The following is an 18,921-nucleotide window of genomic DNA, read 5'->3' as shown; positions in this document are numbered from 1 at the left end:
AAAGCGGTTTCCGATAAAAAAACCACAATGGCCTTATTCATACGGGAGGCAGATCTGATTTTCTTTCCACCTCCAATTACCTCGCACATTGCCAACAGAACATCCTCCACCGTAACCGAGGCGTCCGGCACGCACCTACAGCAATGCTTGGGAGTGAGTACGAGACGGGGCTTCGCAGAACCACCTGTCGTGGCCATTCTACCAAATGTTTGTTCGCAGTAAAACTGCGGCTGGCGAAGCGCCAAGCCGGTCAAACGCGACCTTTTTAGACAAAATTACACTTGACTTTAGACAGCTACTTGTTAGAAAATAAATAAATAAAAAAGACGCCAACATTGGCAAAAAAAACGGAAAAAATTACGCACTACTCTCAACACGACCAGCTCCGTCAGAGAGAGAGAGAGAGAGGGAGAGAGAGAGAGAGAGAGAGAGAGAGAGAGAGAGAGAGAGAGAGAGAGAGAGAGAGAGAGAGAGAGAGAGAGGGGGAGAGAGAGAGGGAGAGAGTATGAAGACAGACATGAAGTCCGCTAAACAGTCCAGGTTAATGAACATGAGGAAGATGCGACCGATGCAGGGCTAATGGCTTCCCTGCAAGGCCGTCACCTCTGTATGTTTAGCTCCAATGACCCTGGTTTGATCCCAGCTGGTGGTCATTTGCTAGATATCATTTGCGCACACACAAACACAAACACACAGTTTCACAGAATCCAGTTTTTCAGGAGATTATTATTTGCTGGAAATAAACCTATTTGTGTGTATGTCTGTGTGGTCACATAGCCGTTTGTTTATTTGTGTGTGTGTTGGTAAATGAGTGTGTTTGTGTGGAAATCTTCAGAAGTCCATATCAGCCTTCAGAAGATAACACTAAGCCCTCATAAAGGATCTCCACTTCCTCGCTCCTTCCTCCTTCCTCTCCAGCCCGCCTGGTTAATCTCTCCCTCTTTCAGCTCAGACAATTTTCTTTCCCCAAAAAGATATTTCTAATTCCTTCTCCTCCGTCAACTGCATTCCTTTTCTGTGTTGCTCCAAAGTCCACTCCTCAGTGGAAGGCCAGCAGCCCCTACCTCCCGTGCTGATGTAGCCTCCACCCAATGGAAACTCCTTGGGCATCTGATGGTGACACGGTCATACGTCATCTAAAAGCAAATGGGCTTCTGCCAAACACATAGCTTCTCTGATTGAACATATCTCTCTTACACTCTGTCACTTTCTCTCTCTGCGACTAACACTTACTCTGAAGGCCAGTCTTTACCTGTTGCTTATTTGTCCCAATGAGTTTTAGTTAATTAATGGCATGAGTTCCAAAGGGCAGCAGTAGCTCAGAAGGTAGAGCGGGTTGACTGGTAACCGGAAGGTTGCTAATGCGAACCCCGACTCGTGTCCCTGAGCATGACGCCTCACCCGTACTGCTCCTGAACGGCTGTGTGTCGCCTTGCGTGGTTGTTTCGCAGTCCTCGTGAATGTGTGAATGAATTGTAGTACGTAGCTTTCGATAAAACCATCAAGAAAATGCCCCAATTGTAAATGTTTCCATACGCCGACGGCTCCATGCTGCTGCAGTATCATCGGTTCAGGGTATCGATATTTATCAGTCATCTGAAAAACTGCTTGTTTTGTAACCTTTTGAGCGTGTCTGTGAAGAGACTGTGTAGGAGCCATTTGAGACCTTTTTTGAGTATTCAGTTTGATATTTTAGTTTGTGTGACAAAATTATTATTAGTGATCTTATTTGTATTGAATTGTCCCAAATTAGGAAATTGTCATTTGTTTCTGAGTGTGTGCCCCCTATAGGTCAGGCACTAGTTGACTATAGCATAAAGGTGTGCCAGGCCAAGGAGAGTGGAGAGTTCCGGCCTGCGAATACCATTATTGACCGTGAGCAGAACGTGCCTACAGGACATGAACCTGTCATGAACCTGACGGGACCGTGGCGAGGAAACGCAACTGAGCTGAACCAACAAACAAAGAAACAAAGACAAAACTTCAATGCTTTAATTTACATCTGTTAGAAATAAACAAAGTCAAGTTCATTATAGCCACGTCTCATGGACTCTACTTTCACGCGTTCAACAAGGCAAACACCGGAACTCACAAGAAGTGGTAAAACAATTGACAAGTTTTAGCCATTACAATAGTCAATAATGACGCAACTTTGGACCTTTTGATGGATCATTACTGGATATAATTGCATTACCCTTGGAACAAGCCAACCCTTGGATTACTACGAACCTTTCACTGAGAAGCAGCAGCGCGCCATGCGCAACAAACAAACCAATCAATTAACTTGATCGGAGGTATGTTCGCTTCCCATTTGAATGCAATGTACTATGAATGGACTATACTTTTGAAACCTTGTTTGTGCACATTTTGAACCCAAGAAACACAAGTATTTTTGGAAACCCGACGTTTATAGTTTGACTTAACGTCGGGGAATTGAAGCCATATCGTGCATGGACAAACGCAATTTACGCATACAGAGCACGATAGAAAGGCTTTTTGTTGAAATTCTGGGTTTGATGAAGTTGATGAACAGTTTTTGTGAGAACGAATGAAAATTGTATTGATATAAGATGACGGATCCCGTGAAGGAGGCCAGTTTGGGCCTACCTGAAGAAAACCTCAATGAAGCAGCCAGATTGCGAGGTCTGGCAAATTGTCTCATTTGACGAGACGAATGAACATTGTAAATACTTTGATGAATGACGAAACAAGTTTTAATGAAGTGAAAAGTAATATGGTTATGTTTAATAACATGTTAGAGGAATACAAATCTCTTCATGATTCATACCAAGAAATGTTAGAAGAGGAAGATCGAAATGAGGATACTAAGTCCTGGTATGCACCGAGGCTTGAGCCGATAACCACCTTTTTAGCCAACGTCACGAGGTGGATAGATTCAATTGAAAATCGTTTGCATGAAGTTACCGTTTCCTATACTGGATTGGAAAGTAATCCTGATATCAGTGTCGGGCCTACTGAGGAAGATAGGCTGTCCTTGAGAAGCACTAGCTCTGTTTCATCCACGACATCTGTGCGCATCCGTGCAGAGGCAGACAGAGAAGCACTACTCGTTAAGGCTGCAGCTTTACAGAAAAAGCATGCGTTAGAGGATGAGCAAGATGAACTGAGAAAGGAGGAAGATGAACTGAGAAAGAGAAAGGAGCTCAGCAGAAAGAGAATGGAGGCTCATGACTTACAAGCTGAATTGTCTGCAACTACAGCCAAAATTAACTATCTCAGAAATGCTGAAGCACAAGCTGTTGATACAACATTCAATGCATTTAACCATACAGAATTTAATGCAATGAATTCGTATTATGAGGAGAATATTGAAAAGATTTCTGGACCAATTGCTGAACAGACTGTAAGAGATACAAGGCCTAAAGATGGGGTTCATGTGCAATTCCCTGTTTTGACCACAACAGCTAGAACACCTAGAATACCTAGAATACCTAGAATACCTAGAATGCCATCTCTTTCACCCTCTTTCAGTACTGCTAGACCAGTGCATGACCAGAGCCACGCTCTCCAGAATATGTCTTTAGAGAGCTTTTCAGTTCCACAGGGAGGACAGGTACCTGACAATCTTACCAAAATTCTGGAAAAGCAAAATCAGTTGACAAGTCTCCTAGTGAAACAACAATTGTTACATACTTTGCCAAAAGGAGATCTTGCAGTTTTTGATGGTAATATTTTACAGTACAATTCCTTTATTCATTCCTTTGAACACATCATTGAAAGTAGAACAGACAACAACCAAGACAGACTACAATTTCTCATCCAGTATACAAAAGGACAAGCTCAGCAGCTTGTCAAAAGTTGTCAATTCATGGATGCAAATAGAGGCTATATAAAAGCAAGGCAATTGCTTAAAGAGCATTTTGGAAATGGCTACAGAATCTCGTGTGCCTACATTGAAAAGGCCCTTGCGTGGCCAGTGATCAAATTAGAGGAACCAAGAGCTTTGCAGGACTTTGCATTGTTTTTGAGAAGTTGCTGCAATGCCATGGAACAACTTCAGTACATGGAGGAGTTAGACACAATTTCTAACATGAGAAAAATCATTTTCATATTACCATATAAGTTAAGAGAAAGATGGCGCTCAAAGGCTTGCGAAATACAACAACGTGATATCAGAGTGAGAATGGCTGACCTGGTATCTTTCATTGAAAAACAAGCTTCCATTGTCTCAGATCCAGTTTTTGGTGACATTCAGGAGCCTAGCTCCAGCAGGGTCACATCCAGACCCCCAGTGAAGGCACATCCTACAGGTAGTTTTGCTACACAAGTTGACGTGAAGCCGATTCAGCGGACGTCAGAGGAAACCAGGACACGAGACCAACCAAGAGCAAACCAAAACATGGTGCCAGATAAAGCATGTCTCTTCTGCAATGGTAAGCATGAGCTCATGACATGTGTTCAGTTTGATTCAAGACCACATGAAGAGAAAATTGAATTTGTAATGCAGAATGGAGTCTGCTTTGGATGTCTGGCAAAGGCTGGACACATCAGCAAGGACTGTGGGAAACGTCTCCAGTGCACCATCTGCAACAAGCAGCATCCAAGTGCCTTGCATATCAAAGAGACCACACTGAAGAGCCTGCAGGTGTCTGTCAAAGCTGATGAACATACTGGGGCCGGTAATGTACAGAATTGCACTTTGTCCATTGTACCTATTCAAGTAAAAAGCACAAGAGGTAGTACGATTATTAACACCTATGCCTTTCTAGATCCTGGCAGCTCTGCTACTTTTTGCACAGAAAATCTCCTGAACAAGCTGAACATCAGAGGAAAAAGGACCAACATCCTCTTAAGGACAATGAACCAAGAACAATCTGTGATTACCTACATGGCAAATGGAATAGAGGTTAGTGCGTTGAACGAAAACAACTTTATTGCACTCCCTGAGGTGTACACACAAAAGAGTATGCCTGTAGACACCGACAGCATTCTAAAGACAGAAGAGCTAGCTAGGTGGCCTTACTTGAGTGAGATCCAGATCCCGAAAATCAAGGCTGAAGTGGAGCTGTTGATTGGCAACAATGCTCCCAAAGCAATTGAACCATGGGAAATAATAAATAGTCGTGAAAATGGGCCATATGCTGTGAAGACCCTATTGGGATGGGTTGTTAATGGTCCTCTAGATGACAGTGTTGTGACAGACAGCAGTGGGCATCAGAAAGTTACTGTCAACAGAACATCAGTTGCAAAGCTGGAAGATTTGATTGTACAACAGTACAATCATGACTTCAATGAGAAATTAGATGACAAAGAAATGTCAATAGAGGACAAAAGATTTATCAAAATTGCAGAGCAGTCAATCACGCTCAAAGATGGACATTACAGCCTAGACTTACCTTTCCGGAAAGAAAGACCTGTCATGCCCAACAACTACCAGGTTGCAGAGCAGCGCCTAATAGGCCTGAAAAGGAAGTTCAAAAGAAATGAAACATTCAGAAATGAGTACACAGAGTTTATGGAGGATGTGATCAGCAATGGACATGCTGAGGTGGTGCCACAAGCTGAACTTGAAAGAGAAGACGGCAAGATATGGTTCATCCCACACCATGGTGTTTTTCACCCTAAGAAAGGCACTATTAGAGTGGTTTTTGACTGTGGCGCAACATTTCATGGAACATCACTGAATGCTGAACTCCTCCAGGGTCCAGACCTGACCAGCACACTCATTGGTGTTCTCACAAGATTCAGACAACATCCTATGGCTCTCATGGCTGACATTAAATCAATGTTTCACCAAGTCAGAGTCTCAAACTCTGATGTTGACTTTTTACGCTTCCTGTGGTGGCCTAAAGGTGACGTGTCTTTATCCCCTGTTCAGCATCGCATGACAGTGCATCTGTTTGGAGCAGTGTCGTCTCCGAGCTGCGCAAACTTTGCGCTCAGACAAACTGCCAAAGACAATAGCATCTGTTTTGATCGAGAAGTGATAAGCACAATTGAAAACAATTTTTATGTTGATGATTGTTTAAAGTCTCTTGAAACAGAAAATGAATCCGTCGACCTGGTGAGAGACCTTACCTGTGTTTGCCACAAGGGAGGATTCCATCTAACCAAATGGGTGAGTAACAGTCGCACTGTACTGTCTCATATCCCCAAAGAAGACCGAGCGACTGAAATGAAAGAACTTGATTTGGACAGGGACAAACTCCCTACAGAAAGAGCCCTAGGGTTGTTATGGTGTGTAGAAAGTGACACATTCAAGTTTAACATCTCTGTGAAAGATAAGACGCACACCAGAAGAAACATTCTCTCAATGGTCAGTTCTATCTATGACCCGCTTGGTTTCCTGTCTCCTCTAACTCTACCTGCTAAGTTGCTGCTTCAAGATCTTTGCAGAAAAAAGTGCAGCTGGGACCAGGAAGTACCACAGGCTGCATCAGAGAAGTGGAGGAAATGGCTGACCGGTCTTGACGAATTGGAACACTTCAGAGTGGCTCGCTCTGTGAAACCAGATGGAATCGGAAGGTCCACACAGGCTGAACTCCATCACTTCTCAGATGCTAGTGACTTCGCATATGGAACAGTAAGCTATATAAGACTGACAGAGGGAAAACACACTGTGCATGTAGCTTTCATGCTTGGCAAGGCCAGAGTAGCACCTTTGAAGCAGACGACAATACCACGCCTGGAGCTTGTGGCGGCTGTCTTGGCTGTTGGAGTAGACAAAATGCTCAGAAAAGAACTAAACATCACACTCAACAGCTCGACATTCTGGACAGACAGTCAGACAGTCTTAAAGTACATTGCAAATGAACACACAAGATTCCGCACATTCGTAGCCAATAGAATCTCTGTCATTAGAGAGAACACTGATGTCACACAGTGGAAATTCATTGGAACAAAGCTGAATCCAGCTGATTTAGCATCTAGAGGAATGAGTGCAGACACATTCATCAAATGCAGAAAGTGGATCCACGGACCAGAGTTCCTGTGGAAATCAGAAGATGAGTGGCCACAGAACCCATTAGAAGCCATGCCACTCTCACACGATGACCTTGAGGTCAAGAGATGCACAGCAGTGTACAGTACTGTGATTAAGACGCAGAACAATCCGACATAGCAGTTGCTTGAATACTTTTCAAGTTGGAATAAGTTAAAAAGAGCTGTCGTGTGGTACTTGAAATTTAGAAACCTTCTTCTTGCCCTCAGTGTGAATAGAAAGATGCAGTGTAAAGTGTCTCCACAATCACAGACAAGAAGCCAGAGCAAAATGCTGGAGAGCAAGAGAAAAGCCAGCAAGAGTGAACTTGGCAGCCAATGTATTTCCCTGGATGACCTGATGAAGGCGGAGAAAGCAATCGTAATGTTCTGTCAGCATCAAAGCTATCCAGAGGAAATGGCAAAGCTGGCAAAGACGAAATTTGTTGGAAAAGGACTAGGGCGGAACAGCACCATCTACAAACTGGATCCTGTACTGGAGAATGGAGTCTTAAGAGTAGGAGGAAGACTCAGCAAGGCTGCAATGCCTGGGGAGGCTAAGCGTCCCATAATCCTGCCCAAATACATTCATGTCGCCGCACTAATACTTAGACACATTCATGAGCAGCTTGGACATGGTGGGAGAAACCATGTTCTCTCACAACTTCGAAAAAGATTTTGGATTGTTAATGCCAACTCCGCAGCTCGCAAAGTCATATCCAAGTGTGTTGTGTGCAGATGTGTCCGGGGAAGAATTGGAGAACAAAAGATGGCAGACCTGCCGAAAGAAAGACTCGAAGCTGACCTTCCACCTTTTAGCAATGTAGGTGTTGATTACTTCGGGCCTTTTGAAACAAAAAGAGGTAGAAGCCTAGTCAAGCGCTATGGTGTCATTTTTACTTGTATGTCAAGTAGAGCAGTACATTTGGAGATGGCACACTCCTTAGACACAGACTCTTGTATTCACGCTCTGAGGCGGTTCATAAGCAGAAGAGGTCAGGTGACACACATCCGCTCTGACAACGGAACTAACCTCGTAGGAGCTAAAAGAGAATTACAAGATGCCATCTCAAACTGGAACAAAGAAAAGATTCAGAACACAATGCTCCAGAAAGGTATTCAGTGGACCTTCAATCCACCAGCAGCCTCACATCATGGAGGGGTGTGGGAGAGGCTTATCCGTATGGTCAGGCAGACTCTCAACTCCATTGCTCATGAACAACCACTTGATGACGAAGGTTTGCAAACACTTTTCTGTGAGGTGGAAAGCATTCTGAACAGTCGCCCTATCAGCACAGTTCATGAAGATGATTCTGATCTTGAGGCATTAACACCTAATCATATTCTTCTCCTGAAGTGCCATCCTGCTTTTCCCCCTGGACTATTTCAGAAGTCAGACACATACACCAGACGGCGCTGGAAACAAGTTCAGTTTCTTGCCGATCTTTTTTGGAAGAGATGGACCAAAGAATACCTACCCCTTTTACAGGAAAGACAAAAATGGACTACAGTCAGGAAAGGATTCCAAGTAGATGACATTGTGATGGTAGTGGACAGTTCAGCCCCTCGTGGGTCTTGGAACCTTGGAAGAATAATAGAAGTCAAACCAGATTCCAGAGGTTTGGTGAGGACAGTGAAAATTATTACGAAGACTGGCGTGTTTGAGAGGCCAATAACCAAGCTCTGTCTGCTTCTGGAAGGAGCAGAAAAGATGACCACAAAGTCATCGGCCAGAGATAAGTAGTACCTACTCATGTTATGATTTGAGTTAATGGTAACAATAAACTACAAAGAATTTATGCTCCTTTATGATTTGAGTGTTGTAATAGTTGCCCATGCACACTATTAGGGGCCGGTGTGTAGGAGCCATTTGAGACCTTTTTTGAGTATTCAGTTTGATATTTTAGTTTGTGTGACAAAATTATTATTAGTGATCTTATTTGTATTGAATTGTCCCAAATTAGGAAATTAGGAAATTAGGAAAAATTGTCATTTGTTTCTGAGTGTGTGCCCCCTATAGGTCAGGCACTAGTTGACTATAGCATAAAGGTGTGCCAGGCCAAGGAGAGTGGAGAGTTCCGGCCTGCGAATACCATTATTGACCGTGAGCAGAACGTGCCTACAGGACATGAACCTGTCATGAACCTGACGGGACCGTGGCGAGGAAACGCAACTGAGCTGAACCAACAAACAAAGAAACAAAGACAAAACTTCAATGCTTTAATTTACATCTGTTAGAAATAAACAAAGTCAAGTTCATTATAGCCACGTCTCATGGACTCTACTTTCACGCGTTCAACAAGGCAAACACCGGAACTCACAAGAAGTGGTAAAACAATTGACAAGTTTTAGCCATTACAGACCGCTCTCGTCCCATCTGCTGCTATATTCAATATCTTCTTTGAGGTATTCGTCACAGTAAGTCCCGCATCACTTCCTGTGGTCTACTGGTTCTTAATAGCGCCCTTGGCAGTACTCACACCACCTGACACAAAGGGACTCGCTGAATGAGGTCTGCTAAAGCCTTGTCTGCTGCTAAAAGCAATTAAAAGTTTCATGACTCACAAGGAAATAGTTGTGTGGGTCGTTTTAATGGTATTTATTCAAATCTCCAGCAAGGCCGTGCTTTTTAAAGTGTTCTCTCTTATCCTTTCATCTATTGCTTTTTTCTCCCTTCATGTTATCTCATCACACTGTCACGCTTCATCAGGAATGTTAAGTGTGTGGGTGTGTGCGTGTGTGTGTGTGTGTGTGCGCGTGCGTTTGTGTGTGTGCGTGTGTGTGTATGTGGGGGGGTGACGGGGGCTGTGCGAAGTGCAACACACCTAGGGCGGCAGTAGCTCAGGAGGTAGAGCGGGTTGGCTGGTAACCTGAAGGTTGTTGGTTCGATCCCCGGCTCCTCTTAGCTGAGTGTCGAGGTGTCCTTGAGCAAGGTCCCTAACCCTGACTGTTAGCTCCCGATGAGCTGGCTGTCGCCTTGCATGGTTGACTCTGCTGTCGTTTTGAATGTGAATGTTTGCGTGAATGGTGAATGTGAGGCAATATTGTAAAGCCCTTTAGGTGGCCAATGGTTAGAAAAGCGCTATAGAAATGCAGTCCATTTACATCACTCTTATACATTCATTTGAGCAGCTGGTCAAAGACTAAGCAAGCAGTACAATAAAACACATACAGACACGCACACACACCATCACACATTCACACTTTCTCTATCACACCCTGAATCCCACCGATAGACACACACACACACACACACACACACACACACAAACACACACACATGCCGAAACACACACACACACACACACACACACACACACACACACACACACACACACACACACACACACACACACATACATAATGTCTCGAGGGCTTGGTGCATTCCTTGCGGGGGGCAGAGCAGCACTGGACAAGGTAATAAAAGGTAAGATTAGCAGTCATTAAAGTCCTCTGTGTTGGAACCTTGCTACTTCAAAGGAGCTATCGAGCAGGAAAGATCTTCGGCAGGTTGTTGAGCAAGGGCCATTCTTTGGCCCCATTAACTTAACTGATGGGTTTCTGGGTTACGTACAGCACCGAAGAGCCGGTTAAATGAGGGCAAAGCTGCCATTCCAAAGAGAACAGATATGAGGGGATGTCATTGAGGAGCCTTGGAGTCCCCTCTGTGTTTGCAGTATGAGGTTGATGTTGCTTACAGGATAAAATACAACAAAAATTAACCAAACATACACATAAACACAGACAAACAGGCAATTGTGCGTGGGTGGGCTTATGGATCCTCGCCTTGTGTGCCAAATCCATCCATGAATTGACCTTACCTCAATGTCTCTGCATGCCTGTTCCATTGCCTGCAGAAGAGGCATGTGGGCATGTGGTTGGCGGTCATGTACACTTCATCCTCAAGCCGAAAAAAAACCTTCTATAGGGTGTATAAATGGCGAGTATACAACCTTAAATTGTTTATGGTTGGTGTACCAGTTCCGGACCAAAGCAGCCCTATGGAAACTAACATTATCCCAGACAACAACAAACCTGGGCTGCTCTGATCTCTCCTGTTCAGCTGCATCATGAAGTGCATCTAGAAGTGTGATGATATGTTGGGTATTGTAGGGACCTATTTTTGCATGATGGTCCAGTTACCCTCCAAGGCTTATGGCGGCACACAATGATATATTTCCCCTGCGCTGCCCCGGGACGGTTAATGATAATGTTAGTTTCCATCTGACTGTTTTTGTCCGGAACTGGTAAACCAACCATAAACTATTTGAAGTTGTATACTCGCCATTTCTAAACCCTATAGATTTATTTTTTTCGGCTTGTTGATGGCGTGTATATGACCGCCAACCACATGCCCACACCACATGCCTCATCTGCAGGCGATGGAACAGGCCTACGGAGACATTGAGGTAAGGTCAATCCATGGATGGATTCGGCACACAAGGCGAGGATCCATAAGAACCACACACGCACAATAGGCCTATCTCACGAAAATCGGAAATGACGTCACACCGGGTAAACATTCTTCCGGCGTAGTCATTTTTGTATTGCCGTCAATGCAAAAATGGATCGTTTCTTCGCCACTTCCCTGGTGGGTATTCCCAAATTGCGATTCGAAGATGTGCAGAAGATTGTGGAGACACACTCAGCAACACCACAGCCCAGGCTGACAAAGGGGTACAAGTTTTTTTGTGGAGGAGTTTGTACACAATTATCAAGGTAAGTTGTCTAAGGTGTTTTGTTGTTGTCAGTAGGCTACTCAATGGCCGCCTTGCTCATTCATGTTTTGTGATGACAAGCAAACCATTTACGATCCATATAAATCGTCAGAAATATTGTCTGTGTGTGAAATGTGTGTAAAATGATCATATTTGTTACGTGTAGACTATAATATTATGAATATAATTAGCCATGGTGGCTATGAAGTCTCCGTGTGTAGCGTTAGCATTTTAGCATTAGTTTAGCCAAGGATAGGTTCAGCTAGTTATTTGCTGACCAGTTTTCTTCCGATCAGCGACATATTATTAACATTATGTACATGCTAAGTGTCAAATATAGTTGATGGAAAGGTGGTAGTGAGAGGTAGATGCAACCGCTCGATGAGGAGCCCCACATACTACAGGTTTCTGCTGAGTTAGGGCCCGTTGGCCCAAGTCTGTTAGTTTTGATAGTCTGTCTGGACTAACAACTGCAGTTGCAGTTTTCCTCTTCTTCTGAAGTTCAGATCATTTTCATTGTTCTTTCTTACAAACAGTAGCGTGCTTAAGACTTGGCCCACCTAGCTTGCTGCAATGTTGTGGCTGTACAGAGTAGACCTATGTATTTTTCTTCCTCTTCATTAAGGCACAAGCCGTAAATAAAGGAAATGTGTTGAGTGCATTAAAAGGACAAACATCTGGGCTAGTTCATGTTATAACATTGCTAAAACAACAGATGTAATGGTGGCCCAAGAGTTTTGCACAGAACTGTACATGGCTTTTCTGCGGTTGCAGGCTCCTTGCCAGTTTCCAATGGCCTTATATCAAGGTCCTACCTACTAAGTTCAGTAACTCAATTCTTATGGTGTTCACAGATCACCCTGGAGGCTGTTGGACAACTGGGTCTCTCAGAGCTGTAGCTGTGCTGCGGGCAAAGGCTTCTGTAGCCATATAACCGCTCTGTTCCAGACAGCGCATTATGTGCAGCTGGGCCTTGATGTGGTTCCACCTTCCCTGGCCTGTACCAGTCAACCACAGATGTGGCATCGACCTCGAACTCATGTGTGCTGTTGTGTCCTCTGTTCAAATCATACACTTCAGTATTTGTCTAGAGTATATGCATTTCCTGTATTGTTGTTCGCCTCAGGGAATCCATCCAGAGGCTGTGAGTGACCTGGTGGTGAAGAAACCCAAGTCGGTGGGGAAGACTGGAGTCAAGTCCACACTCTACAGAGCGTATGCTGGTAAGACATTTGTTTTGCAATTTGCACTCTGTTAAACTTGCTCATTATGAAAAGATGCATATTAGAATACATCTGTTATCACTACAATATAAAAAAAAAGTCACATTTTTATTTGACGTTTCGCCCTTTAATGTCCCACATCCTAGAGGGAATATCCAGCTTGGAGTTGGTACCATCTCAGCTGTGCTGACCTGGAAGATGTCAGCAATGACCTGTTCTTTAAGGCCAGTTGCTACTCTACAACAGTAGATGAAAACTCATCAATGACTGGAATCTTCCTTGAAGGGCGTGGTGTTGGAATCGCCTCTTGTCCAATCCTCTGTGCTTTGCTCCAATGAAGAATATATTGTGTTGAGGGGCAAAACAGACTCCCAAAACACTTGAAACACTTCTTGAGATGGAAACCGAGTATAATATGTCATGGTCTGATCAGACACACAAAACCTGTTGAGGACAGTTTGTGGCCCCATGGACATTTCTTGCAGCCTTGCCTCCAGCTCAGCAATATACTCCAGGGCATCATCCAGTGCACCTACAAAAAAAGAAGACAAATAAGTCTTCATTACCATTCATTCGTATTCACCCTTTATTTTTATTGTATTGTTATTCTGTATACTTAAGTTTATTTATATTTCTTATTATTAAATTTATTTGTACTGTTTTCTGTTTTTATTTTTTATGCATTAACTATAGGTTGAGTGTACATAGAGTAAAAAACAAAGTCATATTCCTCGTTTGTTCGCAAACCTGGCCAATAAAGCTGAATCTGAATTAATATGCAACCCCAGTTTAACAGTACGTCTGATGTTGATTGAATGTTTTAACGTTAACCATGCCATGTTTGGCAAAATTATACAATAGCCCAACATGTGTTGAACACAAATAACAGACATAACAGCTAGTTAGCACACATCTACTTACCGGCAGGGGGGCGTGTCGCGTAGTCATGTTCCCCGGTACCTCTCCGGTCCGTTCGTGTTTTGTCCTCTCCTTCAGCTTTTCGAGCTGACACCCGTTTATACACGGGTGTTTTTTTCGGGGCTGTGGTGTAGCTGTTCCAGTCAAAACGACTAGGAACAGCTCCAGTATTCAGCGTAGCACTCCCGTCGTCATAATCAGCCGCTGAGAAATGCCGACTACAGACCAGTGTACTCCCCTTCTGAATTACGAAATTAACTCCTTCATTCCGTCTGATCGCCACTGCTGTATTGGGTATTATTTGGGAAGTCGTGGACATGTAAATACGGTTGTTTTTGTTTTGAATTGGCGCATAGAGGTACACAACAGAAGCTTTTGTTTTTTGACCGCGCCATTGTCAAATATCATGGACTACGCGACCGGAAGTCACTTTACCCGGTGAAGGCAAAATCGAACGCCGAACCAGGAAGTTGTGAGATAGGCCTATTGCCGTGTTTTTATATGTTTGCAGTACAGTTGTGTATTTTAGTTTTAGTTTTGCTTAACCTGAATTTACTGCACTATAAAGTACCTGCAATGTACAGTAATGAGTATTAGTGATTGTTGTGAAAACGTGCCTTCTGTGGAACTGAATAAAAACAGTGAATATGGAAGACTGCAGTGTTTTATATAAAGTAGACTAGTGTGTTGCTGCTGAACTGAAAGTGTATTCATATGATACAAGTGTGTATCATTTTGTCATCAGAGTGACATTTTGACAAAGGATTGTTAGGTTTCGATAGCAGAGTTTCAATTTGACATATATGAGAATGGTATATTTCTCAGTGTTGTGTCTCATTTGCTTGTGTGTTGAGTTTTGACACAATGAGCCAAGTTTTGCAAAACGTGTTCAAGCAATTGAAAAAAAGCTGTATTCAGCCAATTTAATAATTGTTGTTTTTGAGCTTCTAACCTTCTCCTCCTTATGGAACGTAGAGTGTTGGTGTGCTGCTGGTGAAAGTAAGCATGTTAACAAAGCAGTCTCCCTGAGATGTTGGCCTGTTGATGAGCTCATTTACAGGTTCACAGTTTTTTAACTGGGCTTTTACCATGGTGTTAAGCCATAATGGTCTGTGTGTTCGTTGTGTGTTTGCTGTCTTTGTGTGTGTGAGTGTGTGTGTGTGTGTGTGTGTGTGTGTGTGTGTGTGTGTGTGTGTGTGTGTGTGTGTGTGTGTGTTTGTATGTGTGTGTGTGTGTGTGTGTGTGTGTGTGTTTGCGCGTGTTTGTGGTTGTGTGTGTGTGTGTGTGTGTGTGTGTGTGTGTGTGTGTGTGTGTGTGTGTGTGTGTGTGTGGGTGTGTGGGTGGGTGGGTGGGTGGGTGGGTGTGTGTGTACTGTCTGGAGCCAGAGAAGGGGCTTCCCAGGGCGGCAGACTTCCCATTTACCATCTCTCCCTCACACCCCCTTTGCCTTATTCTCCCCTTCTTCCCTCCTTCACCCATTCACCCCTTCACCCCTTCACTCCTTCACTCCTTCCTATACTCCTTAACCCCTTCACTCCTTCACTCCTTCCTTCACTCCTTCACCCCTTCACTCCTTCCCTCCTTCCCTCCTTCACTCCTTCCCTCCTTCCCTCCTTCATCCCTTCCCTCCTACACTCCTCCCCTCCTTCCCTCCTTCACTCCCTCCACCTCCACCATTTTCACCCTCCACCCTCCAACTTCCACCTCCAACTACACCACCTCCACCCTCTACCTCCACCTCTACCACCCTCAACCTCCACCACCCTCCACCTCCACCACCCTCAACCTCCACCTTCACAACCTCCACCACCCTCAACCTCAACCACCCTCAACCTCCACCTGGATGGTTGGGTGTATGGTTGATTTATGGGGGGGCCGGGGGGATGGACAGCCGAGGAGAGGGATGGGTGGGGAATGGGATTACTTCTGTCTCCCTCCGCTGGATCATCACTCATTTCCCTGGGGAATACAGGAACTACCTGGGGCTGCCCCCCTCCGTCGACCGGTCGTTCATCACTGCGTCTCAATCACTGGGGATATTGACCTGAATTGATGGCAGGGTTGTGCCTTAAACGTCCCTGTGGTGGGTTGTTGCAAAAAATATCACATATAATGGATATTTTCTGAATAAATATTATATCCACTGATTCTATTGGTTGAATAATTCTACCTGCTTTGTCATCTGTCTTTGTCTCAGGAAATGCTTTATTTAAAGCCAGAAACGATTCATCATGAACAAACTGAATTCGAAAGCTGCATCATTGCTCACTCCTACTCGAGGACTGGAAGAGAGTATCTCCAATCAACCACCAAACGAGGGTTTTCACAATGACAGGCAAACCTTTTACCAGATCAGTTCAAGACAACAATCCAAGCCCCTGCCTCCTCTCTCGCTGGAACAGTGATGGGTTAAATGTGTGTGTGAGAGAGAGCTACTGGAATAATCTCACTTTGTGTCATTTTTCTAAGTAAAGACATCCCTTCCCCTCAAGGAGACTGTACTCAGTGATGTCACTGTTGGAGAGACTGGAGATTCTTTCAATATTTCCTCTTCACGGCTCCTCTGATCCACTCTTCCTCTCTCCCCCTCTTTGCTTCCGTCTCGTCCACATCACACCCCTTCATCTCTTTCATCTTTTATTTCCTCCACACTAATCTTCCTCTCCAAACCCTGCCTCTGTCGCTCTCTGTCGCTCTCTGTCGCTCTCTGTCGCTCTCTGTCGCTCTCTTTCGCTCTCTGTCGCTCTCTGTCGCTCGCTCTCTCTCATTCTCTCTCTCTCTCTCTCTTGGTCTCTCTCGTTCTCTCTCTCTCTCATTCTCTCTCTCCCTCTCTCTTTCTCTCTTTCTCTCCCTCGTTCTCTTCCTGTCATCTTCAAGCAGGAATGATTGCCATCTGCAGCCCCCAACACCCCCACTTTCCCACCCTCCCTCCCTCCCTCCCTGCGTCTCCGCTGACATCTGGAGTGGGGCTGAGATCCAGCGACATTAACCCAGGCTCAGTCACACACACACACACACACACACACACGCACACACGCACACACGCACACGCGCACACACACACACACACACACACACACCCACACACACACTCCCACCCCACATACACACACACACACACACACACACACACACACACACACACACACACACACACACACACACACACACACACACAAACACACACCCCACACACACACACACACACTTGATAACCATGATAACCAGACAACAGAAAGCAAGCAGGTCAACCAAGGAGGGGAAAAAAAAAGGGACGAGAGAGAGAGAGAGAGAGAGAGAGAGAGAGAGAGAGAGAGAGAGAGAGAGAGAGAGAGAGAGAGACTACTGCTGGAGGGGGCACCATTGAGTTTCATCAATGGTGCCCCCTCAGGCTGTCCTCTGCTCTGTGATGACTACTGGGGGGTCAGGCTGGTGGAGAGCACCACATCCTCTTACGAGGATGTGAGAGGTCAGAGATCAACCGCGCACACTCAAATAGGAAGCATTGATGATGCTGATCGGGTTTCACGTGGTTCAAATGCAGTGGGTAATATTGCAGGGTAATATCCAGTCCATAAAATAAAACATGGTTTCTTCCTCTGCTCTGCCCACGGGCAAACAGTTCAAAACACAGCTCCCATTCCTCCAACACCAGAACTGTTATCCTCTCCAAACTCATATCGGTTAAATAAGCGCTGGAATAATGCATGAAGAGAAGCTCTCTTTATGCATCATAAATAACTCAATAACAGTCGTCGTTGGTGGTTAGGCTTTTTTATAAAGCTGCCATACTTTACAAGAAAAGGCAGATCCAATGGGAGGATCCTCCTTCATCGTGGTGAAGACGTTCCTGCCAGCAGGCGGCCTCCCGTCGAGCCTGGTGTGGTTCCCTGCCCTGGATCCCAGACCACAGACCAGGGGACCAGTCCGGTGTGAGCTGGTTCCCTGCCCTGGATCCCAGACCACAGACCAGGGGACCAGCCCGGTGTGAGCTGGTTCCCTGCCCTGGATCCCTGACCACAGACCAGGGGACCAGCCCGGTGTGAGCTGGTTCCCTGCCCTGGATCCCAGACCACAGACCAGGGGACCAGCCCGGTGTGAGCTGGTTCCCTGCCCTGGATCCCTGACCACAGACCAGGGGACCAGCCCGGTGTGAGCTGGTTCCCTGCCCTGGATCCCAGACCACAGACCAGGGGACCAGCCCGGTGTGAGCTGGTTCCCTGCCCTGGATCCCAGACCACAGTCCTATCGCCACAATCCCTGCTCACTCCTTAAAGGAGCATTTGACCGGTGGATGCATGAATATGTATTGAAATTGGGTCCTATATGTTGTCGAATAATAAAATACAATTCTAATTTGGTGCCGTCTTGACGGAGAAAAGGCAGAAAGTGACTTTTTGGCGCTTGTGGATTGAAGACAACAACTCCCACCATGCACCACGATGCCCAGCTTCGCTGGCCACTCCCGCTTATCTAGATCTCCGCCTATCGGACACCTCGCTGTTCCATCTACCAAGCTGATACCGCAAGAGTGAAGTCCCACCCACTGGCACTGCTCTAATAGGTCTGTAGCGTCAGTGGGTCCCACCCCCTATAGAGGGGTGGGACTAGTGCTTGTAGTCTTACAAGAATCCTCCCCTCTTACACTTCCTATTTACTTCTACGCAAAAATCGTCATATTGCGTCATCTTAAACAGGAAGTGTTGGAGATTGATACGGATCTCTCCAGTCTCTCCAGAAAATAAGGGAATGATGCACGACCATTCAAAAATATGAATGGGTTTCTAACGATACAAAGCTTAATGGAAATTGGTGAATTTTCCCTTTAAGTTGATGGAAAATTGGTCCTTTTCAAGTCTGCGGGCCCCTCCGGTTCTGATTGGTCACGCACAATGACTTTAGAAGCTTCAGATCCACGGCTCTGACTTAGACCTCGCAGACAAGTTTTTCATCGTTTGTGTCAGGAAAGAAGGAATAAATATAGCTGCGAGAGAGCGAAGCCAATTTAAAAACCTAATGTGCTGCCCTGTAATAATGGCAAGCAAATTCAGCATGCTATTCTCTACTATCTCACACTTATTACGCTGCATTAGACTGGGAGCCCTGGTTCAACACCGCCTTCT

The 18,921-nt window shown here is 45.0% G+C and overlaps 1 protein-coding gene across 1 annotated transcript; it reads left to right on the top strand.

Annotated features, from left to right (window-relative positions):
- The first annotated feature begins 2,653 nt into the window (after positions 1–2,653).
- Positions 2,654–18,009, top strand: LOC115533562 (uncharacterized). Its single transcript, XM_030344109.1, has 6 exons — positions 2,654–4,640; positions 4,731–4,871; positions 8,960–9,043; positions 17,190–17,267; positions 17,705–17,838; positions 17,932–18,009. The coding sequence occupies exons 1-6, from the start codon at positions 2,675–2,677 to the stop codon at positions 18,007–18,009; spliced, it is 2,481 nt and encodes an 826-aa protein (XP_030199969.1). The 5' UTR covers positions 2,654–2,674.
- Positions 18,010–18,921: the final 912 nt, after the last annotated feature.

Source organism: Gadus morhua, chromosome 20 (genome assembly GCF_902167405.1).
Source record: "Gadus morhua chromosome 20, gadMor3.0, whole genome shotgun sequence".
Taxonomy (NCBI): domain Eukaryota; kingdom Metazoa; phylum Chordata; class Actinopteri; order Gadiformes; family Gadidae; genus Gadus; species Gadus morhua.
This window is presented reverse-complemented; position numbering and strand designations above follow the sequence as displayed.

Bases quoted from the DNA above. Each gene is read 5' to 3' on its own strand.
- LOC115533562 (XM_030344109.1), top strand. From the start codon at position 2,675: ATGAACATTGTAAATACTTTGATGAATGACGAAACAAGTTTTAATGAA. The intron at 9,044-17,189 runs GTGAGCAGAACG...GTGCCCCCTCAG, and splicing joins TGCGAATACCATTATTGACC to GCTGTCCTCTGCTCTGTGAT. The intron at 17,268-17,704 runs GTCAGAGATCAA...CCTGGATCCCAG, and splicing joins CTCTTACGAGGATGTGAGAG to ACCACAGACCAGGGGACCAG.